This window comes from Sceloporus undulatus, chromosome 3 (assembly GCF_019175285.1).
Source record: "Sceloporus undulatus isolate JIND9_A2432 ecotype Alabama chromosome 3, SceUnd_v1.1, whole genome shotgun sequence".
Classification (NCBI taxonomy): domain Eukaryota; kingdom Metazoa; phylum Chordata; class Lepidosauria; order Squamata; family Phrynosomatidae; genus Sceloporus; species Sceloporus undulatus.
In genome coordinates this window covers 87,438,823-87,462,798 of record NC_056524.1, presented here as the reverse complement: position 1 = coordinate 87,462,798, position 23,976 = coordinate 87,438,823, and the positions used below count along the sequence as shown (strand labels likewise).

The 23,976-nt window shown below is 39.9% G+C and overlaps 1 protein-coding gene across 1 annotated transcript in view; it reads right to left on the bottom strand.

Moving 5' to 3' along the window:
• Positions 1-11,297: 11,297 nt before the first annotated feature.
• LOC121924888 (protein enabled homolog) overlaps positions 11,298-23,976 on the bottom strand; it is a 31,592-nt gene continuing 18,913 nt past the window's right edge. Inside the window, exon 3 of the mRNA XM_042456417.1 lies at positions 11,298-12,140. Within this exon, the coding sequence (XP_042312351.1) occupies positions 12,133-12,140 (8 nt within the window). The 3' untranslated portion in view covers positions 11,298-12,132. The remainder of the gene's footprint in view (positions 12,141-23,976) is intronic.

Sequence of the window (23,976 nt, the reverse complement as noted above, 5' to 3'; positions counted from 1 at the left end):
TAGAATATCTTCATGCTTACTAATTAATGTTACAATTAAGCCAGTAATTAAATTGATATAATCGTCGATCCCATCTTAAATCTATCATTAATCATATAAAATTTCAATAAATTCCTCCTGTATATTACTAACTTATTCATCTTATACATAATTATTCAATCAAATTTTAAAGCCACAACTCATTATTTCCCCATATTCTTTGCTAATGTATCTCATAATATATCGGTTGTATTATCTTTAACAAGATGTCAGTTTGTCCAAATTAGCCAATTCTAATAATTTTATTATCCAATCTTGCAGTGTTGGTAAAGAGGAATTTTTCCACATTTTGACATATTCTAACCTGGCAGCAATTATCATATAAAATAGAAGCCTTTCCTTTGATTTATTTATATCATCTTCTATTAAGGTTAATAAATACAGTTCCAGGGTCATTTTTAAATTTACATTCAATATTTTTTCAATCTCTACATGTATTAATCTTCAATTTTTTTTAGCTTTTTCACATGTCCACCATTGGTGACAGAGGGATGGTTGCAAGATTTTTTCAGAGAAGGTTTGCATCTGCTATTCTCTGAGGCTGAGAGAGTGTGACCACGGCTGAGCAAGGGTTAAAATCTTAGTTTCCTGGAGTCCAAATTTCAAACCAATGCACCACACTTCCTCTCAACCATACTGTGTTACTAAATAAAATTTGAAGTATGCAAAAGTTTTATGGACTGAGAACTTCCAGGTGTAATTTAAAATCCAGGCTGAAATATTTCAAAATCATGCAATTTGTATGATGCTTCTATGAACAAAATGTGGAACACTCATCTGTTACCTAAGTAAAACATAATACAATTTCTTTTTTAGGAAAAAAAAAGCATACTGGCCCTTGGCTATTGTTTTGAATATAGCTGTAAACATTTTGATGTTTATTTTTAAAAAGTCCTTAGAAATTGAAAGGAAAGAAGATGACCATTTAGGAACTGTCATTTCTCTACTGCAAATCTGTTCCATGGAAGATCTTACAAGGCTTTTAAAAATGTGATTATTGTTGATTTTCTCTGTATTTGGACTACATCCAAAAATGTGCCATTAAGAAGAGGGGGAAAGCTAGAATAAAAAAACTGTTTTAGGATTTTCTGAGCATTTGACTTAATTTGATTTTCTGACATAATGTGCACAAATATAGTGATGAAAAAGGAGTTCAGAACAGTACCTTTGGCTCTTTTCAAACAAATAACAATTGCAGTAAGGAGTGTCACATTAACAAGCTATTGAAAAATAAACACTGAATACAACATCCACCAGAGGTAAGGAAGAGGAGGTTTGAGACTCAGAATAATGGTGAATGCACAGGATCACCCTTTAACCTGATGAAATTATGTTGAGCTCATTTGGGTATCTTGAACTTGCACCACAGGGATGGATAAATCTTGTCAGTTTTGCTTTGCCCCACATTCAAATTTGTACTTTCTTCCCATGTAAATGTATGAAGAAATCTGCAAAATTTGGAAAGCTATTTTCAGAAACAATCTGTGTGGAATTTTTAGCAATCTGCACTAGCTAAATTGATAAAATAAAAGAAATATAGGATTGGAAGGTCATCACCAAGGGCAACTAGTCCACACCCTACCATTGCAGGAAATCCACAGCTGAAGGAAACCCAACAGATAGCCATCAAACCGTTGTTTAAAAACCTCCATAAAATAGAGTCCGTCACCTCCTGCATAGTCAAATAGCTTTTATCATTGTTCCTCTAATGTTTTTTACAATATCTCCTTTGTAGTAATTTTAATTGATTGGTTCAGGTCCTGCCCTCAAGAGCATCTGAAAACAATCTGCTTAGCTTTTCAGACATTTGAAGACAGCTATCATATCACTTCTCAGTTTTCTCTTCCTCAGACTAAACATACCCAGTTCCCTCAACTATTCCTCATAAGACTTGGTTTTCAGATCCTTTAACATCTGTAGTGAGCTGGGCTTCTGCCACCAGGTAGATGTGTTTTGCAGTCTTGTTATCATCATGGCCTGGCATGAAAGAGTTAATTTGTATTAATGTATTAGTACATTTATTTATTAATACCTTAATATATTATTAATGTGTTGATTAATTAATTGTATTAACTTGTATTAAAGAGTTAAACTTGTATGAACTTATGGATGATTTCCCCCTTTGCTTTACATTTTGAAGCTAGTAAAAGATATGAAGACAAAAGGTACATCTATACTGTAGAAATAATGCAGTTTGACTCCACATAGCTCTTTCCCACATAATTCTGGGATTTATAGTTTTGCCTGGTACCAGCACTCTTTGGCAGAGAAAGCTAAAGACCTTGTAAAACTACAAATCCCAGGATTCTATAGGATGGAGCTACAGTACTTAAAGTGGTGTCAAACTGCATTATTTCTACAGTATAGATGCATGCAAATAATCAACTGGGGAACTGATTTTTTCCCCTCTCTGTTGCTAAGTTGCTTGTACTGTACATTCTTCATAGCAATTTGGGGAAGAAGGGTCACACTTGTGCACTTTGATTTTTTTTGTTTGCTTCTGTAGTATCTAACCCTTGGAAATAGATCTTCCATTGGCCTCACCATTATTATTATTATTATTATTATTATTATTATTATTAGTCATGGCCAGCCAAGATCAGCTCTCCGAGGATGAGGAGGAGGATGAGCCTCCTCCAGAGCAAGGGCTGATTGAGGCAACACCAGGTGCTGTTCCTGCCCTGCCAGGTCCCAGCTGTGATCCTCCAACCCCAGAGGAGGAGGTTCAACCAGGTCCTAGTGCCGAAGAGAGACCTTCTATGGTACCACTGCCTAGTGGGGACTCTGGGGATGAAGCTTGCATGCAGGTGCCTTCTTTCAAAGAGAGAAGAGCTGAGAGTGCTTGCAGGCGCAGATCACAGAGAATTGCCGAGAGGCAATTAGCCAACCAGCCTCAGGTGGCACGAGGGAGAGTTTCCCTTACTTAAGTGGGAGAGAGACTAATGCTGGTTGCTAGAGTTTATTGCATGATCTTTCGGCGTGATTGCTGCTAGCGCTAGCTCCTAGTATCTGGATTCTTTGTTACCTTGACCTTGGACCGGACTTTGTTATCTCTTGGCTGTTTTGACCCTGGACTGTTTGACCAACGTTGTTTCTCGGTATCCTGACTTCGGCTTGACTCTTGGAACGTTTGGACTTCTGGAATTCTGAACTCGGCTTGTTTTCTCGGACTGCTCTCAGACTGGTTCCTTGCAAGGTCTGCTTTACTTTCGCTTCCACCGTGCTAAGGCTCTGTTATCGGCTACTGTCAAGTGTCTGCTGGCAGCATTCCCGGACATTATTATTATTATTATTATTATTATTATTATTATTATTATTATTATTATTAATTTATATAGCGTTGTAGATATGTACAGCACTGTACATACAAAAAATAAAATAGATAAAAATAAACCTGCCCATGGTGCACCATCTAAGAAATAATAGCATAATACATATAAACAATACATAACAATACAGGGAAAAGTTCAATAAAGTAAAGCAGGCAACAAATTAAAAACATCAAATAACAAATAATAGTCATGCAATGCCTGGGAATGCTTCTCTGAACAGGATGGTCTTCAGCTCAGTTTTGAAACTGGTCAAAGAAGTGATGAGGCATGCTCATGGGGGAAGGAGGTTCCAGGAGAGAGGGACAGCAAGTGAAAAGGGACGAATCTGGGATGTGGCAGTGAAAATCCTAGGCTGAGACAGCAGACCATGACTATCAGAATGGAGGGCATGAGTGAGAAGGTGAGGAGAAAGAAGGTCTGATAAATAAGGAGGGGCCAGCCCATGCAAGGCTTTAAAAGAGTTTTGTCCTTGCTGCATAAGCTCATGATGGTTTCATGAGGATGCATTTCAGGCTCCTGATATCTCCAGCAATGGGGTTTGAATACTCAGCAAGGGATAAGTCAGGGTAGAATTTGTTTGGGGACCCTGTTCTCCTGTTGGCTGTGATGCTGTGCTGGAAAATTCATTTGTATTTTGTTGTTAATTTTAACATTAATTTGTTGTTGTGTACCTTCAAGTTGCTTCTGACTTATGGCGACACTAAGGCAAATCTATCACAGAGTTTTCTTAGCAAAATTTGTTTATAGGGGTTTGCCATTGCCTTCCTCTGAGACTGAGGGAGTGTGACTTGCTAAGGTCACCGAATGGACTTCCACAGCCAAATGAGGATTTGACTCCTGGCATTGCAAAGTCCAACAGTCAAGCTACTAGATCACACTAACTAATTTGCATTAATACATGCTGATTTTTGCATAGAAAATGGACTTTTTTTTTAACATATACTTATTTTCTGTGCAAAAACATACACCCATCCTGAAAACTGATTTTTTTTAAAAGAAAAGGTCCCAAAGTGTAAGTCATCATTGAAAATTGTATAGAAACCATCATGAGCTTATGCAGCAAGGACAAAACTCTTGTCTTCATTCATGCTTGCATTAGTGAAGATGTACATCCCTAATCTGCATATAATGTGAATTTAGCATGATTTAGATCCCCAAACTTTATGTGACACACTTTTGGGCTCTAACAAGATTTGGATAATGGCTAATGGGTCCCAGAGTTTTTTTTTTAAAAGTGTTAAATTACATGGTGCTCAGAATTTTACAATAAAACAAACTTGGCATTATAAGACTCTCTGGCCAACATTTTTTTCTTTACAATTCTGTATGAATATCCTTCTTTCCTTTTTTCCCCCTCATGCACATATAGAGCCTGCCAAGGGCCTTTAAATGAATACAAATGGTAAAATAGTTTAGCTAGAGGGTAAATCAACAGAACAAAAAGACTCGGAGACTTTATTCCACCTCTGGGAATGCACTTTCAACTTTTCCCTCCAAAGTATTATTTCATAAAATGAAGTTTGTGGTGCATCAGGAATGTAATCAAGTCTGGGCAGTTAGTTTGGACTACAGCTGAGCTTGCCTGTCTTTTGGCAACACAACCACAGGCACAAGCCATTTCGCCGCAGGGAAGGGAAATTACAAACACAAGATCGAGGATTCAGTTTGCCATAGTGACTAAGGCGGGTGGTCTCTCTTGGCAAGGACCATGCTTCCTGCTTCTTCCACAATCCCTCACAAAGCTCTGCAGAATCAAATTCCCAAGGTAAGCTGTATCCCTCATGTGTTCTTCTTGGCTAGATATTAGACTCTGGCCCACAGAGGCTGGGAGGATCTGCTGAACATAAAACTCCCCTCTGCTGACTTTGGCAGGTATCTAATATTCCCGACAAGGGCTTGTTATGGCTTCCTCTTGGTATATCACCATATTCCTCCCCCCTCCCCCCTCTGGCGTTAATATATATTCATCACCTTGGGGTAAATGGGCCTTAGCTCAGCAGGCTATGTGCAGAATAGCATGTGGTCACTGTAACCTCTTTTATTATTTAAAAATAAAAGTATTTACCTGGAAGTGCTTAGCACATATTCAGCATCTGGTCTTCAGCCAGTTTTTGCTCTTTATTTATTTCTTACCCAGCTTTCCAGCTGGGTTGACGTAAGAACAAAGATGAAATGAAGTTTTCAAAGGTTATGCAGAGGATGTTTGGCTGAGCCAAGAATGATCTGCCCAAATATCACTGCAATATCTAAAGGGTATAGCGAGTGAGATTTTCCCTCTCACCTACCCATATACACACATATAGCCTTGCATCCAAGCACTCAGGGATTCTCGACATTAGCAAACCTCTCACATTACATTTTGCTGTGGGAAAGACATAATGGAGTAACCTTTTCCTGTAGTTTTTGCATGGCAATGACACACCCTTTCTGCCTTCTGAATTATCAAGTGTATTACAATGTGACATTTATCACATCCTGAAACTCATCATCATATCAGGAGCCAATTCTCACGTTCTGTCTCATAATCTACTACCATCATACACATAAAAATGCACAAGCTTGGAATCCATTTCATAACTAAAAGATTGTATGTACAGCGCTGTGTAAATTTACAGCGCTTCATAAATAAAGGTTAATAATAATAATAATAATAATAATAATAATAATAACCTGATTCATATACAGACAGCATGCATTGAAAGCAGCCATTCTTCTAGACAAATACTCAGATTTAGGGAGCCTGACTTCTTCCTGTGTAGCTAGCAAGCCAGAGTGGTGTAGTGGTTTGAGTGCTGAACTAGGAATCTAGGAAACTAGGGTCCCAATCCCTGCTCAGCCTTGGAAACACACTGGGTGACTTGGGTAAGTCACCTTCTCTCAAGAAGGCAATGGCAAGCCAGCTCTCAACAAATTTTGCCAGAAACAACTTGAAGGCACACAAAAACAGAGGATATTATTCACAAATGACATAAGTGCAGTCACTTTGTATGCAAGCATAATGTGCTCATGGTTAAAGTAGTAGCTGCTGGTAGCTTCCATGTGAGTAGGGTGGCAAATCTGCTCTGGATTTTATTCTAAATTTTAGAAGAGCTATCCAAAGTGCTGAACTGATGGGGGGGGGTTAAAGTTCAGTTTCTTGGAGACCTCCTTTAAACCTTAGACAAAACCCCAGAATGGGACCTCTATCCCACTGACATGGGAACCAACCCTGAGAGATTTTAATTCCACTCATGAATTTTCTCCCTCACACTTAGTTTGGCTCAGATCTTCAAAAGACAGAGTGGAAATTTAACCACAGGATGTGCTTCCATTCTTAAATGTACCTTTGGCATGTTTGCAACAGAACCCATAAAGAAGATTACAGTGCGCCCACGTCATATGCGGGCATGCCTTATGCAGCTTCCAGCATATGCTAGAAGCTGCACCAGAAGGAGCAGCGCCACATGCCGGAAAAGGCAATGGCATATGCGCTTGTGATGCACGCGCTCTGCACACTGTGTACACAAGCCCCATACACTTGAATGGGGCTTGAGCATCCACTTTTCCCTTATGCAGGGTGGGGTGGGTGGGGGGTAATGGTGTCCGGAATGGATCTCCCATGTAACGGAAAGGCCAATTGTACTAACTGTTGCAAAAGAAAGCCAAACATAACTGGCTTACTGGGTTCATAATGTTGTGACCCAATGGAATTCCCGATTTCTGCCAAACATAGACATAAGAAATAAAATATGATTTATCAGGGGGTACGCTGTAAGAGTCATCTTCCTTACAGAAGATGACATAGAGATGCAGATGAAGAGACTCAAAAATGAATTTGCAGGGGTCTGAGGCTGTGGCCACACTGCAGAAATAAATCAGTTTAACATCATTTTAAGTTCCATGGCTTCATTAGTGAATTCTGGGATTTGTAATTTGGTGGGAGCACCAGAACTCTCTGACAGAGAAGGCTAAATATCTCATAAAACTACAAATCCCAGAATTCCCTGGCAATTAAAAGTGGTTTTAAACTGCTTTATTTCTGCAGTGTGGCAGCAGCCTGAGTTGCACCTACCCTGTCTCCTGAATGATGCATATGAGCATGCCTTCAGTGTCTAGACTGTAAAGTGGCAAGCCTGTCGTATAGCCATGGCCAAGTATAAAACACAAGCCAAGAAACAGTCCCAATATCTCACTGTGTAAAAGCCACATGGTAGCTTTACCATGGCTAGAATTAATGTGAGAAATATACCTTAGTGGCTTGAAGCAAACAGGAAAATCTGAAGCTTATGGTAGATTATACAATTGGCTTTCATTGAATAAGTTCAGGCTCTCACATGGGAATTTTTAGGAGTTTTATTTCAAATCTCTTATTGACTTAAATTTACTTTAACTGGTTCCCATATATGCCTATTCCTCTGCACATTCATCTTTTTTTATTAAAGCAGTTCAAACATAACCCCCCAAATAAGAAAAGTCTTCTTAGGATTTGAGTTTCTCAAATAATTCTTCCCATTCATATTTAATTTAAACTGAAGCAGCAGTTCATAGAGAAGTTTGTGAGGAAAGAGCCTGGCTGGCAGCATTACAAAGTATTTATCCTTTCCCTTTGCTGCTTTCCCTTGATCCTATGGTTTATTCTCTGATTTCAGAAGTGCCTAACTTCTCAATAATACCATGCTTGATTATTGACACCATCCATGGTTCTACAGGCTAAAGAAATAGGCAGATCCTTACTGATAGGGCATTGCTGTTTAATGTCTGCTGAAGGGGAACAAAAATACACAGGGGAAATAAGAGATATCCACCAGGTATATGACTATGAGTAGGTGGTCATCTTAAGGAATGGTGCTTGAGTTGTGTGGATATAGTCCTGACTAGTCTACACATATCTTTGATATTACATCTACAGTTGGCCCTCCACATTTGCAAATTTGGTTTTTGCAGATTTGATTATTTGTGGTTTTAATATGTTTTCTATAGGAATCTCTAAGTCCTCCAGTGCAATTCTGCTGGAAGCTGACCATAGAATTGTGCTGGAGAACTTAGATGTTCCTAGAGAAAACACTTCTCTAGGCATATGTAGTTCCTCTGGCATGATTCTGTGATCAACTGCTGTCAGATATTGAACATTGTGTTGCACTGGAGGACTGGATATTCCTGGAGAGGTGTTCTTTTAGGTAAAAAGAATAGTGTTTTTTAATATGTGGTTTTGCCACATTCACAGGGGTCTTTAATCCCTAACCCCAGCAAATGTGGAGGGACCACTTTATTTGTCAGGAGGAAGACTTGGGGAGACACTAGTACAGGGACCCAGGAAATCTTAGCATGGTTGAAGATGTAAAATATGTAGAATGTTTAAGCCACATGGGGAAAAAAGTGTTCTTTTTTGGAGGGGGAAGATAACTTTAAAAAAAAGCAATATATACAATCTATATAAGAGTAGGGATGTGTTCAAATGTTTTCTTGTAGATGTGCTGTAAGAGGCATCTGCAGGGACCTCTGGGATCCTTGTGAGTGTTCTGCAAATGATGTCCTTGCAGCACATCTACCTACAAGGAAATGGTTGGACTTGTCTGCTCATCCTTCTGCTCTCTGACACCATGGAAATGGCCATATTGCAGAGGCTCACTGCTTACAGTTGGGTAGGGGATACTGGTCGTTGCATGGTCAGAACTGAGTTGCAATCTACACAACAAACATAAAAAAGCATTGCAATGGCACAAGAATGATGTACACCAGCATAATTCAGTAACGGCATGCCAGCTTCATTTGCTATTTCAGGAAAATAAAATACATTGCATATATCTTGGTTTGGAATGAAATTATAATGTTTAATCCATTAAAAGTACAGTTTATTCAGGATATAATTACAAATTGCATTAAAAAAAACTTTGTTACAAATGGAGCCACCTAACACCTACACTGTAAGGAACCTCTTTGCTTTTGTCAGCTCCCTCACCCCCTAAAACAGAAGAGACCATCAACATTAATATAACTGAGAAAAATATTTTGTCTCCACTAGTTCTCCATAGTGTCAAGAAGACATAACATACTCATTCCCATATAAAGAAATGAAAAAAGAAACTAAGGCCAGGAACTTTAGTGTTCTGATATTGTACATTATTTTATATAAAAGTTTTGCTCTAACATAGTTTTTAGAAATTATTTGGGAGGGCAGTAAGTATCTGAACACCTTATCTTAAACATTTTATTCACCATTCTAAAAGAGAACTGGATCTTCGTATCTCCTAACATGGTATGCAGACTACCTTATTTAAGCCACTAGAACGCTGGACTGGAACATCTCCTCAGGCAGTGATTCTCAGACTGTGGAGTGGCCTGAAGCACAGGCTGCTGTCATACTGCAGAATTCATGTAGTTTGATACCACTTTAACTGTAATGGAATCCTGAGGTTTTTAGTTTGTTGTGGCACCAGAGCGCTCTAACTGAGAAGGCAAAATATTTCAGAAAACTACAGATCCCAGAATTCCATAATCTAGACAATGTCCAGCCTGTTAAGCATCAAACCTGAATTATACCCCTCTTAAAACACATTTTAAAACATCATTAGTCACTCCATATCTTCCAAGTGGCTGTTTAAAATGCATGCTGCTGTGATGCCCAGCATGGCCGCCTCTACCACACATAACTTGCTCTGAGGTCGGAATGAGGTACCCAACATGTGATTGAGACTGTGTGTCTTGTTCTGACTTAGTGAAGAACCATACCAATGCTGCCAATGCACCAGGTGGCACAGTGGGATTTGCATGTGAAGAGCCGCCTGGCATCAGAAGAGAGAGCTGCAGGTAACAGTGGCTGCAAAAAATAGGCAGAGGTCAGTGCAGCTCTGGGGCCAGGATACTCTAGGCTGCATCCACGTTTGCAAAATATTGGCCAGATTACCTTTAGTGTCATATGCTTCAGTAACAAACTATCATGTCAGTACATCGGGAAGAAGGGGGGAGTTTGATTGGTTTGATTGTACTATGGTCATGGTAGGCCAAAGAAATTTTTCTCTCCTGACAGAGATGGCTTTCGGTGCCATTTCCTCATTCATCACATTCTACTCAACCATTTTATTTTTGCCACCACTGCCTGTGTCACTGCTGCCACCACCAATACTGGCATTGTTATGTTATTCAAACATTGAAAATAATCCCAGTAGAATGTGGGTTGAATCTTTGTTGTTCACATGCATTTTGAAGGCACTTGAGCAAGTTGATTTTTTTGGGTGGGGGCTGACAAACCCCCCACTTTACCCAGGATAAGTGATCTCATTTCCTCCCTGCCAAGTTTTCCTAAAAGATTTGCATTGTTGGCTGTGTGAATAACAAATGCAGAAAGACCTGGGATAAAACTCTGCATATCTTGAACATGCTTTGAATACATTGGCTTCATTGACTCCATCTTTATTCGCAGTGCTGACGTGTGATTAACAGAACATGCAGAGATGCTCACAGATGCAGTTCCAGTTTTAAAAATTGTGTGAACAACAAAATTGGAATGCATTAGTGAGTTTATTTGGATAGTCATGCTAAAAAACACAATGGCTGATTAAACCCTTGGATTGCATAGTGACAAGATTGTGGCCTTCATCCGCACCCACCCCAGCATGTATTACATCTGTGACTTGCTGCAGAAGAAGACTTTTGAAATAGGGATAGGAATGGTGGGAGTGAAATGATGCGCTCAGAGTGTAAGAGGATTTCTGGCACAAGGAGCCTGAAACAAAAAAGAGAAAATATAATAAGGTTTATTTATTTATTTATTTAGGATACTGTCCTTCTAAAAACTTAATCAAGGCGGTTTACAACAGATTCACATAACAATAACATAACAATGCATATCTCAGTACAACAAATATCAATACAAATCTCAATACATTACAATAGCAATAGCATATAGCAATACATTTCAATACAGTAAACATCAATACAAATCTCAGTACATAACAATAACAATGCATATCTCAATACAGCCAGCAGCAAAACAGCACAATACAATAAAATACAATATCAAATTTACAACAAGCTAGCCGGGGCACAGCTCAGTGCCTGCCTCCCCCAGGACAAAATAGTTGCGCAATTGCGCAGTTGTGATGGTTTCAGTCTGAAGGCGGCCTCCCTGTGGCGATGCATGGAAGCGCAGGTGTCCTCTCCGCCCAGGGAGCCGCCCGGCAGTGACAGCGACAGCAGCAGCAGCAACTCGCACAGTTCCTTGGAGGTAGGCATGGGGGTGGGACGGGGAAGGAAGCCAGGCAGGCCGGCTATATGCGCACCGCTCCCACCAGCACGCCCACTCCCCCGCCTTCCCCCAGGTGTTACTCATCCCTCCTCGGTCCTGGCTTGTTGCTGAGGTGTCGGGATGGTTTCAGTCCGAAGGCGGCCTCCCTGTGGCGATGCGCGGAAGCGCAGGTGTCCTCTCCACCCAGGGAGCCGCCCGGCAGCGACAGCGACAGCCGCAGCAGCAACTCGCACAGTTCCTTGGAGGCAGGCACGGGGGTGGGACGGGGAAGGAAACCAGGCAGGCCGGCTATATGTGCGCCGCTCCCACCAGCACGCCCACTCCCCCGCCTTCCCCCAGGTGTTACTCATCCCTCCTCGGTCCTGGCTTGTTGCTGAGGTGTCGGGATGGTTTCAGTCCGAAGGCGGCCTCCCTGTGGCGATGCGTGGAAGCGCAGGTGTCCTCTCCACCCAGGGAGCCGCCCGACAGCGACAGCAGCAGCAGCAACTCGCACAGTTCCTTGGAGGCAGGCACGGGGGTGGGATATATTTAATGAATTCAAATACCTGAAATATATATTTAATGAGTTCAAATACCTGAAAATAATTGTTGCATTTTAAAAAAAGTATTTATATATTTTCCAAACAATGCAAATTATATGGTTAATACATGCTTCTGCCATATGGGACAGGGCATAAGATCCTTTTAGTATCCTGGAATGTGAACACAGAACAGCTTAGTCTCATAATTGCTTAATTGTGAGCTTCACATACAATTTGATCTGCATTTCTGAGGAAGTGTTCAAGTCCATTTTACCAGCTTGGCAGTGACTTTTATCGTTGGTTGCATCTGCAATCTTTTCCTTCCTCCAAACGCAATATTTTAAATCTTTATAAAAACCCAATGATGTCTGGCAAGCAGACAGTGATCTTTTGAGGACTATGCAATTTGTTTTATAGGTAAAAGATTATTTGGACCCAGGTTCTCCCCAAATATGTCTATTGCTACAAACACAGGGCCATACTAGGCATTATTATGGATGACAGCAGAGGTTGTACTGCTAATGAAGACATGGTCCTGTCCTTTTAGCCGCTATATTTGCCACATCTAGTTTGATCAAGGAACACCAGTTGGCCTGAAGTCAACCCACATCCCAACATGCAAAGTAAGGTCATGAGAACTGGCTCTTGTTTCAAATCCAATTCCAGACAGAGTCTGTAATCTATGAAATGCTTATTTGTAAGGAGCCTCATGAAAAAATTCCTTTGAAGTCTTGGGACTACAGCATGACTGCTCCAGAATGAGCAGTTTGTGGATTTCATTGGAAACCAGATTTATTGCCTCCTATCTGGCCTCTTCAGAGATGAGAAAAATGGCAATCTCACTGCACTTAATTGCTTCCCAATACTTTGACAACTGCTTAATTTTCATTTGGAACAATGGTACCCTTACAGCATTTGAGGAAGGTTTTTAGCCCCCCTCCTCAATACTCCCTCATCTGATGTTTATAACAAACTACCTTCCTAAAAAGCAGAAGCAATATTCTCCCTTTGTGGCCTGTCCTTGCATAATAAACACTGATTTTAAGGCCAAAAAGTTTCTAGCTAATAAACAAGGTAGACATCAGTCAGCCAAAAATAATCTTTTCATTCACCAGAACCATTTCAAACTGGTTTCTTCTTTCTAAAAGAATACAAAGGGTAAAATCCGATCAGAGCTTGGAAATAACTACTGACAAATAACTAGTTGTTGTAATTGATTCCTTTTTACAGTAAGACATAACTATGTTACAGTATGGGTGTAACTTGGCATCAGATAATTTCTCTCCATTCCTGGTGTAACTGCAGTGTTTAATGATTTGTACAATTGTGGTTTCACTAAATGATGGAGGAGGAATATCACACAGTTTACGTGCTGCTGGTGCTGTGCCTTGTCCTACTGTCCCATGTTCTCCTGTGGCACTGAGGTGAAGATGAGGTGGATGAGAGGAGAATGCATTATGTAATATATCGCAGTAGCTTATTATTGTTTTTCTTCTTTTTTTAAATAGCAGGTTTTAAAAAAGAGGATTTTTTTTTAAAAAAAGTAACCATACAGTAAAGTATTCAGTGTTTTTGATAAACGAAGAAATAAAGAGTTGCTTTAAAACTGAATCTAACTTTGGCCTTTGGCATATAATTACTTTTTAAAACTTTTACATTTTTGGATCCCACACCAAACTAAGTACTGTAAATTTGTATTTTAGTGTTTTAGTATCTTGGTCCCCTTGCAGAAGAAAGAAAGGTATTGCATGCTTTGACAAGGGGAAAAAAAGCTAAACCTTCTTGAAAAATGGAATCAAACAAAACAAAAGCATTAGGTCAATTGGCAGAAATTTTATAGCTGGCAAAGTATATGCCATTATAACTATTACAAATAATAAAAACACTGAAGCTAATGTATTCATAGTTTTTTATGGGTTTTTCGGGTTATGTGGCCATGTTCTATAAGAGTTTTTCCTAACGTTTCCCCAGTATCCGTGGCTGGCATCTTCAGAGAATGTTGACATAGAAGAGACCTGGATGTACATATACTATGTGACCCTGGGTTGGCAGGAATTATTTCCATGTTAATCTGTGTATTGTTGTGTTGTTGATGGCAGGGCCTCAGGCTGGGAGGCTAATGCAAAAGAGGATTAGTGTCTGCTAATTGGTGATCATTATCTGCTGGGAAAGCCCCTGATCCTGGGTGATTTCCCATTTGCATTTGCTGAGTCCTCATATTATTCAGGAGTGGTAGCCAAATTTTGTTTACTTTGAGGGGTTTTTTCTTTTCGGTTGAAATTATCCAGATGTTTATGGATTTCAATGGCTTCCCTGTGCATTTTGACCTGATAGTTGTTGGCATGGACCAGGATTAATAAAATGAAACTGCATTAGTTGCACATCTATCAGTCTTCCTAGTTGCTTGACCCTCACTGCTCAGAAGAACACTTGGAATTGAGAGCAACTGGATGGAAAACTGCACATATATTCTCTTATATTTCCCATACATAAAAGGAAAGAGTTTTACCTTTTAATTTTATTTTTAAAGGAAAGATCCATACACTATAGCTCTGGATTCTTTGTAGTGACCATAGCTATGGTCCCCTGAAACACCTAACCTCCATTCTTCTACAATTATGTAGTTGTCTAATAATAAATTAGGATTAAATACAGGAGGCATCATTCATTTGATTTGGCTGTTCTGTTTGCTTCCTCTTATAACTCAAATACTGATTCCAAGTGGCCTTGCACACATACAAAAGCTGAATTAAAAACAGCTGTGAAATAAAGCTCTCTACTGTAAACCACAATGAAGAGAGAACTTGCTGGAAACCTTATCCTTAAAAATATTGAGATCTTTGGGGTCTGAGTTAAATAATAGGCTTTATAGTAACTCTCAGAAGTGCAAGTCCAATAAAGTCAGGACATTAGGTGATAAGAAATCCAAGACATCCATAATTCACACATAGTTGGATGGCAACAAAAATGCAACCCAGTATTTCGACCACCTCTGTTGAAAACAAACCATCATCCAATTGGTTCACTGAGCTGAGGTTTTAGGGCCTACCTTTATTCACTCACTGGGTGGCCTGGGTGTAAATATTTTTTCATATGTCTTAATTTAAATTTGTACCCACTCACATCGTACATGCCCAACAAATTCTGTTATTTTTAAGTAACAATTGTTGGTTTGAGGTTTAATCCTGAACCTTGTTGGTATATACATGGGAAGTATACTTGAAAATAGAAGACTCTGCTTTGCAGATTTGCCAACAATACTTAGATGGAGACAGGGAACTAAAACAATACTTGTCCCAGTTCTCCTTCTTCTGTACTCCCTCATTCATTTTCTTTATTCCTTGCACTAAAATGCCTCAGTTCTGCTTCTTCACTGTTTTCTTGTTTTACCCTCTCTTCAACTTTTAAACTTTCAGAGCAGGTTACTATAATTAAAATGCAATAATATGCCAGTCAAAAAAAGAAGAGTGCTAAATTGTCCTGGGACCAAAACAAAAAATAGCTTTGCTATCTCAGAATCATTATTATAAATCGACCCCAAATGCTCCATTATTGGGAGATGACTCGCTAAATTGGGCCTGCTCATTTCTTCTGGCTGTTATAATATCTCCAAGTTCTTGACATGGCAGAACTAGAAATCTGCACTTGTAACAGTACCCTAGATCGCTTATCAATGAGGTAGATGATGAATTACCAGTCCTAGCACTCTCTCCTCCATTACTTCACATGAATCTGTAGAACATTATAGTATGCCTTGGTGAAAGCATGTAAGCCTCTTCCTTATCTCCTTCTATTTCTCTGAGAGCAGGTAGCCTTAAGGTACTGGTAATGAAAAAGAGGTACTCTTATGATCCCAATTATGAACAATAGCTATACATTCTTTTTGGCCAGGCTCTAAGCCTGTGCAGCTCACCTCTGTGCCATGCACCAATCATCATTTTAGGATTAGCTGGATTTAAAATAAAGCTCCTTTATGGATATCTAAGTTCAAATTTCTCTTTGGCACAGGACCAAAACTCTTGCAATTCCATACCATCTTTTGTCTGACCTTCTACAAAAGAGGCCTAGTGAGCAATTGGCACTGGGTCCTTTAGATCTCCTATAGGAACAGGACCTAATAAGGAAGTGACAATCTCCCCACTCATCTGATATGCTTGCTTGCACCACAGTGAAAGCACACCATCCAAATGATAAACCACAATTATATTTATTATTGCCCAAAGCAAGCTGTTTCAAGCCAACAGATTTCACTGGGAAAGAGCTAAGTATGCTATGTGTGTTGGCTTCTGTGTCAGAAGGGTGTTGATACCACACTAACTTGCAGCCTGAACTGTCCAGGATGTTGAACCCCAGGCCCAAAATACACTTTGTAGATAGGTTTTTTTTTTATTTTGGACTAAAATCCAGAGTAGATGCACTGCCTGCTAGTGTGGGGGGTGAGAGGTGAGAGGTGTTGTGTGTGTGTGTGTGTGTGTGTGTTCACAGCAGCCAGTATACTGAAATTAGAGGGCACCTCTGATTTGGGGTGCATCTCCACTGTAGAAATAATGCAGCCTGGCACACTTTAAACCCTGTGGCTCCAGCCTATGGGATTTGTAGTTTTACAAGGTCTTTAGCCTTCTCTGGTGCCTCACAAAACTATAAATCCCAGAATACCATACCACTGAGCCATGACATTTAAAGTGGTGTCACATTGCATTACTACTACATCCTCCATTAGACTGTGCTGTATCTACTGATGGATAGAAACATAATTTCTACTGAACATTAAGAGGAACGTACAGAAACTAACTGTATGAGCAGTTCAAAAGTGGAACAAACTACTCTTGAAAGTGATGAGCTTTTCATTAAAAAAAAAATTAAATCTGGGAAGCTCTTGCAGTGAAGTTTCTGCATGGTGCTGAAGTACGCTGATGGTGATAATTCCAATTCCATTTATTCCTCCTGAATCCATTTCACAACTTTTCACAACTAATAACTTTTTCCAGATCCTTAGTGGAGAAGGAAAGCAATGACAGTTTGTACCAGAGACACATTGGATTACTGTCTAATAAAATGCTGTCAAACTGATTTCACTTCTTAGTCTTGATATGTAGATTGCAAGATATGAACCACACATGGATTACTTAGTATTATCTGGAGGTTTCTTAGATGAAGCATTCTATTATGATGAGTATTAATAAAGTTTGTAGCTATAAATGCCTGACAAACAAATTACATCATACAGATCTTGTCCCTGAGGACAAAGTATATCATGGCTGGAATAAATTGCTCTATGCACCAGTGATCTCTGACATGAGGGGGAATTGTGACTAGGACTCTGTTTCTGCCCATCACAATGGGGATCACACATGAGAGGAGAAGGAAACGGCAGCCAGCTGCTTCTCGAGCCACAAGGTAGTAGACCCCCATCATTTGCAATGGCTGCTGCCCAGTAAGTGGGGACTGGGGAGGGTCATGCTGCAAATTTAAAATGTGTAGTACCATAACTGCAGTGGTTGTACATATGTAAAGATCATACAAAATTCCGGCCAATATTTTTGAGAGTGCACATGTGTATCTTTTGGATGGGAAACACAATGGGCTTCAGCCTGTTAATTATATAAGTTATTAGAGGTGAAAAGGGGTCACAACAATCAAAATAATTCATGTACTGAAGCAGAAGTATGGGGCCAAAGCAAGGTTACCACAACAAATGGTTTTCTATAGGAAAAAAAGAGGCTAAGGTGGAGGAAGGAATAATGTTGAGGTTAGGGTTAAACATGCTCTCAATTTCAAATCTCTGTTTCAATCTAATTCAATCTAAGGATGTTTTCACAAATACCCACTCACATTTTTAAAGTGCACACACAGACACACACACACACACACAGACACACACACACACACAGAGAGAGAGAGAGAGAGAGAGAATAATTTATTTATGCATGCTTTCTTTCTCCCAAATTGTGATCCAAGGCAACTCACAGAGGCATCATATACATCTAGTTTAACCCAATAGCATGCTTTTAATGATCCCCAAAGCCAATGATGACTTCTGCATTGACTGTAGAAGAATTGATGGGAATTGTGTAAGAGTCTAGTTGCTCTGCACACTCACATCCTCTTTACATCACACAATTATAGCACTATACTTTAATTGCCATAGTGACATTCTATGAAGTTCTAGGATTTGCAGTTGAGGGAATGATATTTAGAATTCTCAGCCAGAGCTCTAGTGTCTCACCAAGCCACAAATCCCAGGATTCCACAGAATGTTTCTTTTTTATTATTATTTATTTGTTTGTTTACAAAAAGTAAAACATCAATATTCTACTTTAAAAACACAAGAACAGAATGTTTCTGTGGCAGTTAAAACTATAGGATCTGGTGGGAAAGCCCCAGCTATAAAACTAGCTAGTCCTCTTAAACTGATTTGCGGAATTACTCCTCAGAGGATCAGTGTTAGATAATGTGCTATTAACTCAAACAGCTGCAAAAAACAAAACAAAACAAAACAAAACCAACAAAAAACAAAAAAAAAACTGACCAATTATTCCAGATCAATATGTGACATTCAGCTCCAACCCTCCACTCTTAGCTGATACACCACTTTTATTAGGCTTGCTCTTGTACTTTGAAGACAAGAGCAGTAAGAATGGGCACACCCCACCTTGGGCTATGTTGCCCTTCTTTTGCTTTAACAGAAACAGTCTTCTTCCCCTTTCCTAGCTTTCAGGGCCAAATAGGTAAAAATGGGGCTGGCATTAAGGCATGTGCTCAGCATCACAGATCATCAGGGGTCTCTGGCACAGAAAGCAATGGGAGTGAGCAGTAGGTTTTTTTCTCTCTGAGCAGGAATGGGTCTCGGGTCCACATGCAGCAGTGGCTCCAGTGTCAATGGAGCTGTCAATGCACTTTGGATTTCAATCTGAATCCTTAACTTTTCTTTCCAATCTGCTGGACCTTTTGGGGTTATTTTTGATAGGTCCTTTAAAGTTGGATTTTAGTTACAATGGCAACCTTGAGTTATGGATCTGTAACTGATTTGTATTCATGAACACTACATAGTGTTCTGTGGCACTACTGCCATGATCGTGAATGCCCTCCCACACTTACTGTATCAGGCAGCCACCAGTTTGGGTAAAAGGAGGTCCATTCAGTTGGAGATCGAAGCACAAGGAAAATGATATTTTCACCTCCCTCCAGCCAGCAAATGAGGTTGTGAAAATCAGAAGCAGGACCCCATTGCAACTCCTTATCGCAGCCTTGCTGGTTGGAGGCAGAGGTGGAAAAGCCTCCTTCTTGTACCCTGATCACAAGCTAAACAGACCTCCTTTGCTCTATATGGTGTCTGCCTGGTACAGTAGGTTTAGGGGGAGAGATCAGGTCAGGAGACACTACTTTGATATACATATGTAACTAAGCAGGCAGTATAGAATTTGGCTCAAACCAAGAACCTAGCACATTCCTAATCCAGAGGTGGAGGGAAACTAATAAATGTCAGGATGTCAAAGGTCCACTAAAGGCTGTTTTCTGGAGAGCCTCCCAATATCTGGAATCAGCACAGCACAGGAAATCTGCAAACGGGTTCTTCTGTAGGTTTTTTTAGTGATCTGAGAAACCCACACCATACTCATTTTCTGATTGAAATCACTCCTCCCTGCTCCAAAACTGCTATTTTACTGAAGTTAAATACTGAAGTGATTCATCAGAAGCAAAACCAGACATTTGAGGGGAAATCCATTTTTTTCACTACAACTTCCAAAATCTTCTAAAAACTTAATATTTCCAAACTATGGAAGGAGGAACAGAAACCTGATTTATGTCCTGTTATTCATAAAACATGTATGAACAGTTACAAATGCTTTTCGTGTATTTAGGGGAATGCATACGTTTAACCTGTAAATTGAATAATAACCTGAATCTGTGACTTCAAACTGCTGTTTGACCTTCTGTTATCTTTGCCTTGTATTTGTTAGGAAGAGCAAGTGTTAATAGCCTACTAAGCACCCATTGTCAAATCAACTCATTTTTCAGTTTGTGACAATTCCCATAAGTGGCTCTTAATATATTGACATCCTCTGTATGGATTTAATTTTCAGCTATGAGATGAGGTTAACACATTTGAAAAAAGAAAAACTAGATGCTGTTACACTATAAGGGCCCTCTGACTGGAGAGCTCAACCTTAGCCATGGTTATCCTGAAAGTATATTAATTAAGCAATGTAAGATATTAAAGATAAGTGGGTGTCACTAGCAGTGGCCTTGTAGGAAATAATGTCCTCTAAACCAAAGATCTTACATATGATCAGAGATGTTGAAATTTAAAGGTGCTTTACATTTGGATTTTGAATGCTTTGAGTCACTGACTTGGTAGGAAAATGATTTGACTTTCAGTGTTTTCCTTTATTAGATTGTTAGAAAACTACGTTCTCCTTTGTTAGATACCCATTTATTGCATTAAAGTTCTCGGTTTGCAGAGTTTCGGTACCATACTAAAATAAAATAATAAAATTTTTATTTTTATACCGCCCTTCCAAAGATCAGGGCGGTTAATAATGGTGTCACACATCTCAGATATATGTAATAAATTAAGTAATTACTTAACAAACTAAATAAATTCACTCTCTCTTAACACACAGACACACACACAGACACACACAAACATCAAAGGACCTGGACACCAGAGTAACATACACTTTTATAAGACTATGGTGATTATCGCATGTGTTAGTGGTTTCAGGTGGTCTTGTTTGAAATCTGTTTTACCTGTATTCACAAAGATATCTGAATACTGATGCTGTTCATTGCTCCCTCATCACATTTGCTCCTTCATAGTTTAGCTTCCACTATAAGTTCCTCAGTATCAACAATACTGTTTGCACCACACTGTTTGCCCCATATCTTGCATCATGACTTAATTTTTTTTAAAAAAGAAAATTAAGCTATACACAATCATGGCACAATATCACAGTACTATTATTATACTATTATACTATTGCCTTAAAAAAACTAAAAATTATATATATACATATATCACTGTGATGGTAACACTATGGCATGTGGTACTGCAGGAAACCACAGGCAAAATGTTTGGAAAATACCCCCATGTAGTAAAGGCATTTGAATAGTGATTTCCAAAGGTTAACATAGCTTATTTATATATATAAATAATATATGCACTCATCCCTCCACATTTGCGGCTTCGACTTTTGCAGATTTGATTATTCACAGATTTTATTAACATGTTATCTCTAGGAAAATCTAAGTCCTCCAACACAACCCTATGATCAACTTTAACCAAAAGTCACACTGAAAGACCTAGAGATTCTTAGAGAGAACACTCCATTAGGCATTTGTAGCTTTTACAGTGCAATTCTATGGTCAATGTCTGGCAGATGTTGAACACAGAGCTGCACTGGAGGACCTAGAGATTCCTAGAGAGGTGTTCTTTCAGGTAAAAACAGAGGCGCGATACAGACCGCTGGATTGCGGCGGTCTGCTGCCGCCACCGCTTGCACCGTCCAGGAGCTGCAGCCTTTAAACGGCGCAGCTCCCGGACGCTGCCGAGAAGGAGTGCAGAAATCATGCTCCTTCTCAGGCCCCGGAAGAGGCACCACAAAGCACAAGGGGCGCATTTGTGGCATCATTTCCGGGGCGACACGTGCGGATGCAACACGTCCAGCACGTAAAGATGGCGGCGCCCATGTGTATAGGGCGCCACCATCTTTACGCCCCCGTCACGTGCTAGGGGTGAGGCCGGTATGGACGCTAGGTCCTCGACCAACCCCTAGCACGTGACGGGGGCGTATTAAAGGCCCGTCTATAACGCGCCATAGTGCTTTTTTTATTTGCGGGTTTTCCACATTCATAGGGCTCCTGTACCCCTAACCCCAGTAAATGTGGAAGGATAAGTGTATGTCTGTCTGTCTCTCTCTCTCTCTGTATAAATTATAAAAGGGGTTCCAAGAGCATAGCTCATACAGTATACTAAACAGATCAGGAATCATAGAATCGTAGAGTTGGAAGAGACCACAAGGGCCATCCAGTCCAACGCCCTGCCATGCAGGAACTCTCAATCAAAGCATCCCTGACAGATGGCCATCCAGCCTCTGCTTAATGACCTCCAAAGAAGGGATTTCCTGGATTTCCCCCAATTCTGGGTCCCAAGGCAATTCACACTGATTACAAACATATATAGGTTTTTTGAAATGCAGAAAAGGAAAGGGTTAAATACTTGCTTTATCCAGTCCTATATTGCAGGTTCCTGCTCCCAGCTCTGCCTTGCGTATTAGAGGAAAACATAAGGTGGGGAATCCTATGCTCTTTTCATTCTGTCTTTGCACCCAACTAATCATGCTTTATGGCTGGTGTGCCAGCTCATCAGATCAGACTGCAAATCTATTTAAATGCCCAGAATTATATCGGATTTATGCCAGTGTAACAGTACAGGCTGACAACAGAAGTGATTTAAAATGTTAATATAAAGCATCCCAGATGCTGAAGCATCTTTTCCTAGATTGTTTTGCAGCCTATTAATCCACAGTGGAATGTGTTGCTTCCACTAGGTTTTAAACATGATGCAACTGTGAGATAAGAGTATGTTTTCTCTCCACCCATCAGAATAGCTTCTCTTTGCTTTAACAGACGATAGCAAGGATTTCAAATCCAAAATGGTTTCACCTGAAGCAAACTGAAAATTTGGAATGCTAAGGTCAGTTTTAAAACAACAAGAAAAACAACATTGTCCTCAAAATGAATTCTGTCACATTTGTTTCCTCTTCAGCTTCAGTTATATATTTGAATGGTGTCTTTTTTGTTCTGTTTTAGGAACCATTGAGCTATGTTATGTCCTTCTCAAGTCTGTTTTTTCTTCCTTACCTTCTCCATTAAAAATGTTAAACCAGTGCTAACGAGGTTATTTCCTCAGGATGTAACTTACTGGAAATGCAGCAACATCCAGTACTTAAAGATTAAAAATGTCTTAGCAAAAGCAGCAATGATAGGGTTAAGCAAAGACCCAAAATGTCCTCTTTTTCTCTCCATATATCACAATCTCTCTGAGATCTAAACTGACACTCTTGGGGATCTTTTCACCTCTTCTCTTTCCACTCTCTTACTCTTTCACTTTGTGCTCTTACAGCCTCAACAGACTGGCCATTAAGGCTGGCATGGAGGTGGGGGCGTGGCATTCACAAGATGCACGCCCCAACTCTGCCCCCATGCTGGCGTGATGCCACTTGCCCCACCACAAGGTGGGTGGCATAACAATGCTTCTCTGGCGCTGCTTCCAGATGATGCAGCACCAAAGGAGCACATAAAAGCTTTTTGCAGCTCCTTTTTGTGCCATGGAAAGGCCACATTGGGGCCACGGCATGTAGCTGCCGTGGCCTCAATCCAACCCTAAAAGGGGTGGTTGCAGGGCGCTCCTGATGGGCAGTCTGTCAAACCCCTTAGTTCTCCCTTAACAGTGGCTTAGTTCAGAGCTACAGGGAAGTGGTGGACAAGAGCATAGCCCTCAAATAAAAATTCGGCCACCTCAAATATCCCCCCCCCCTTCATTCCCCATATTTTCAGCACTGTAGTAACAGAAAACATAATTTAACCATTTAGAAATAAAGTCTAGGTATCCAGAGAAAAGGAGCAGACAAAGTTATCAAGCAAATGTGAACACAGCAAATACTCTATATTCTGATCCCATTGACTCTCTACCTCACCCTATTGATTGATTGAATGATTGTTTTTAGATTTGTATATTATATTTAGTGCTCTTGGTATTATCTATTTTATGATGTGTTTTGTAATTGGTTTTAAACTCTATGTAAACCGCTTTGATCTTTTGGAAAAGCGGTATATAAATAAAAATTATTATTATTAT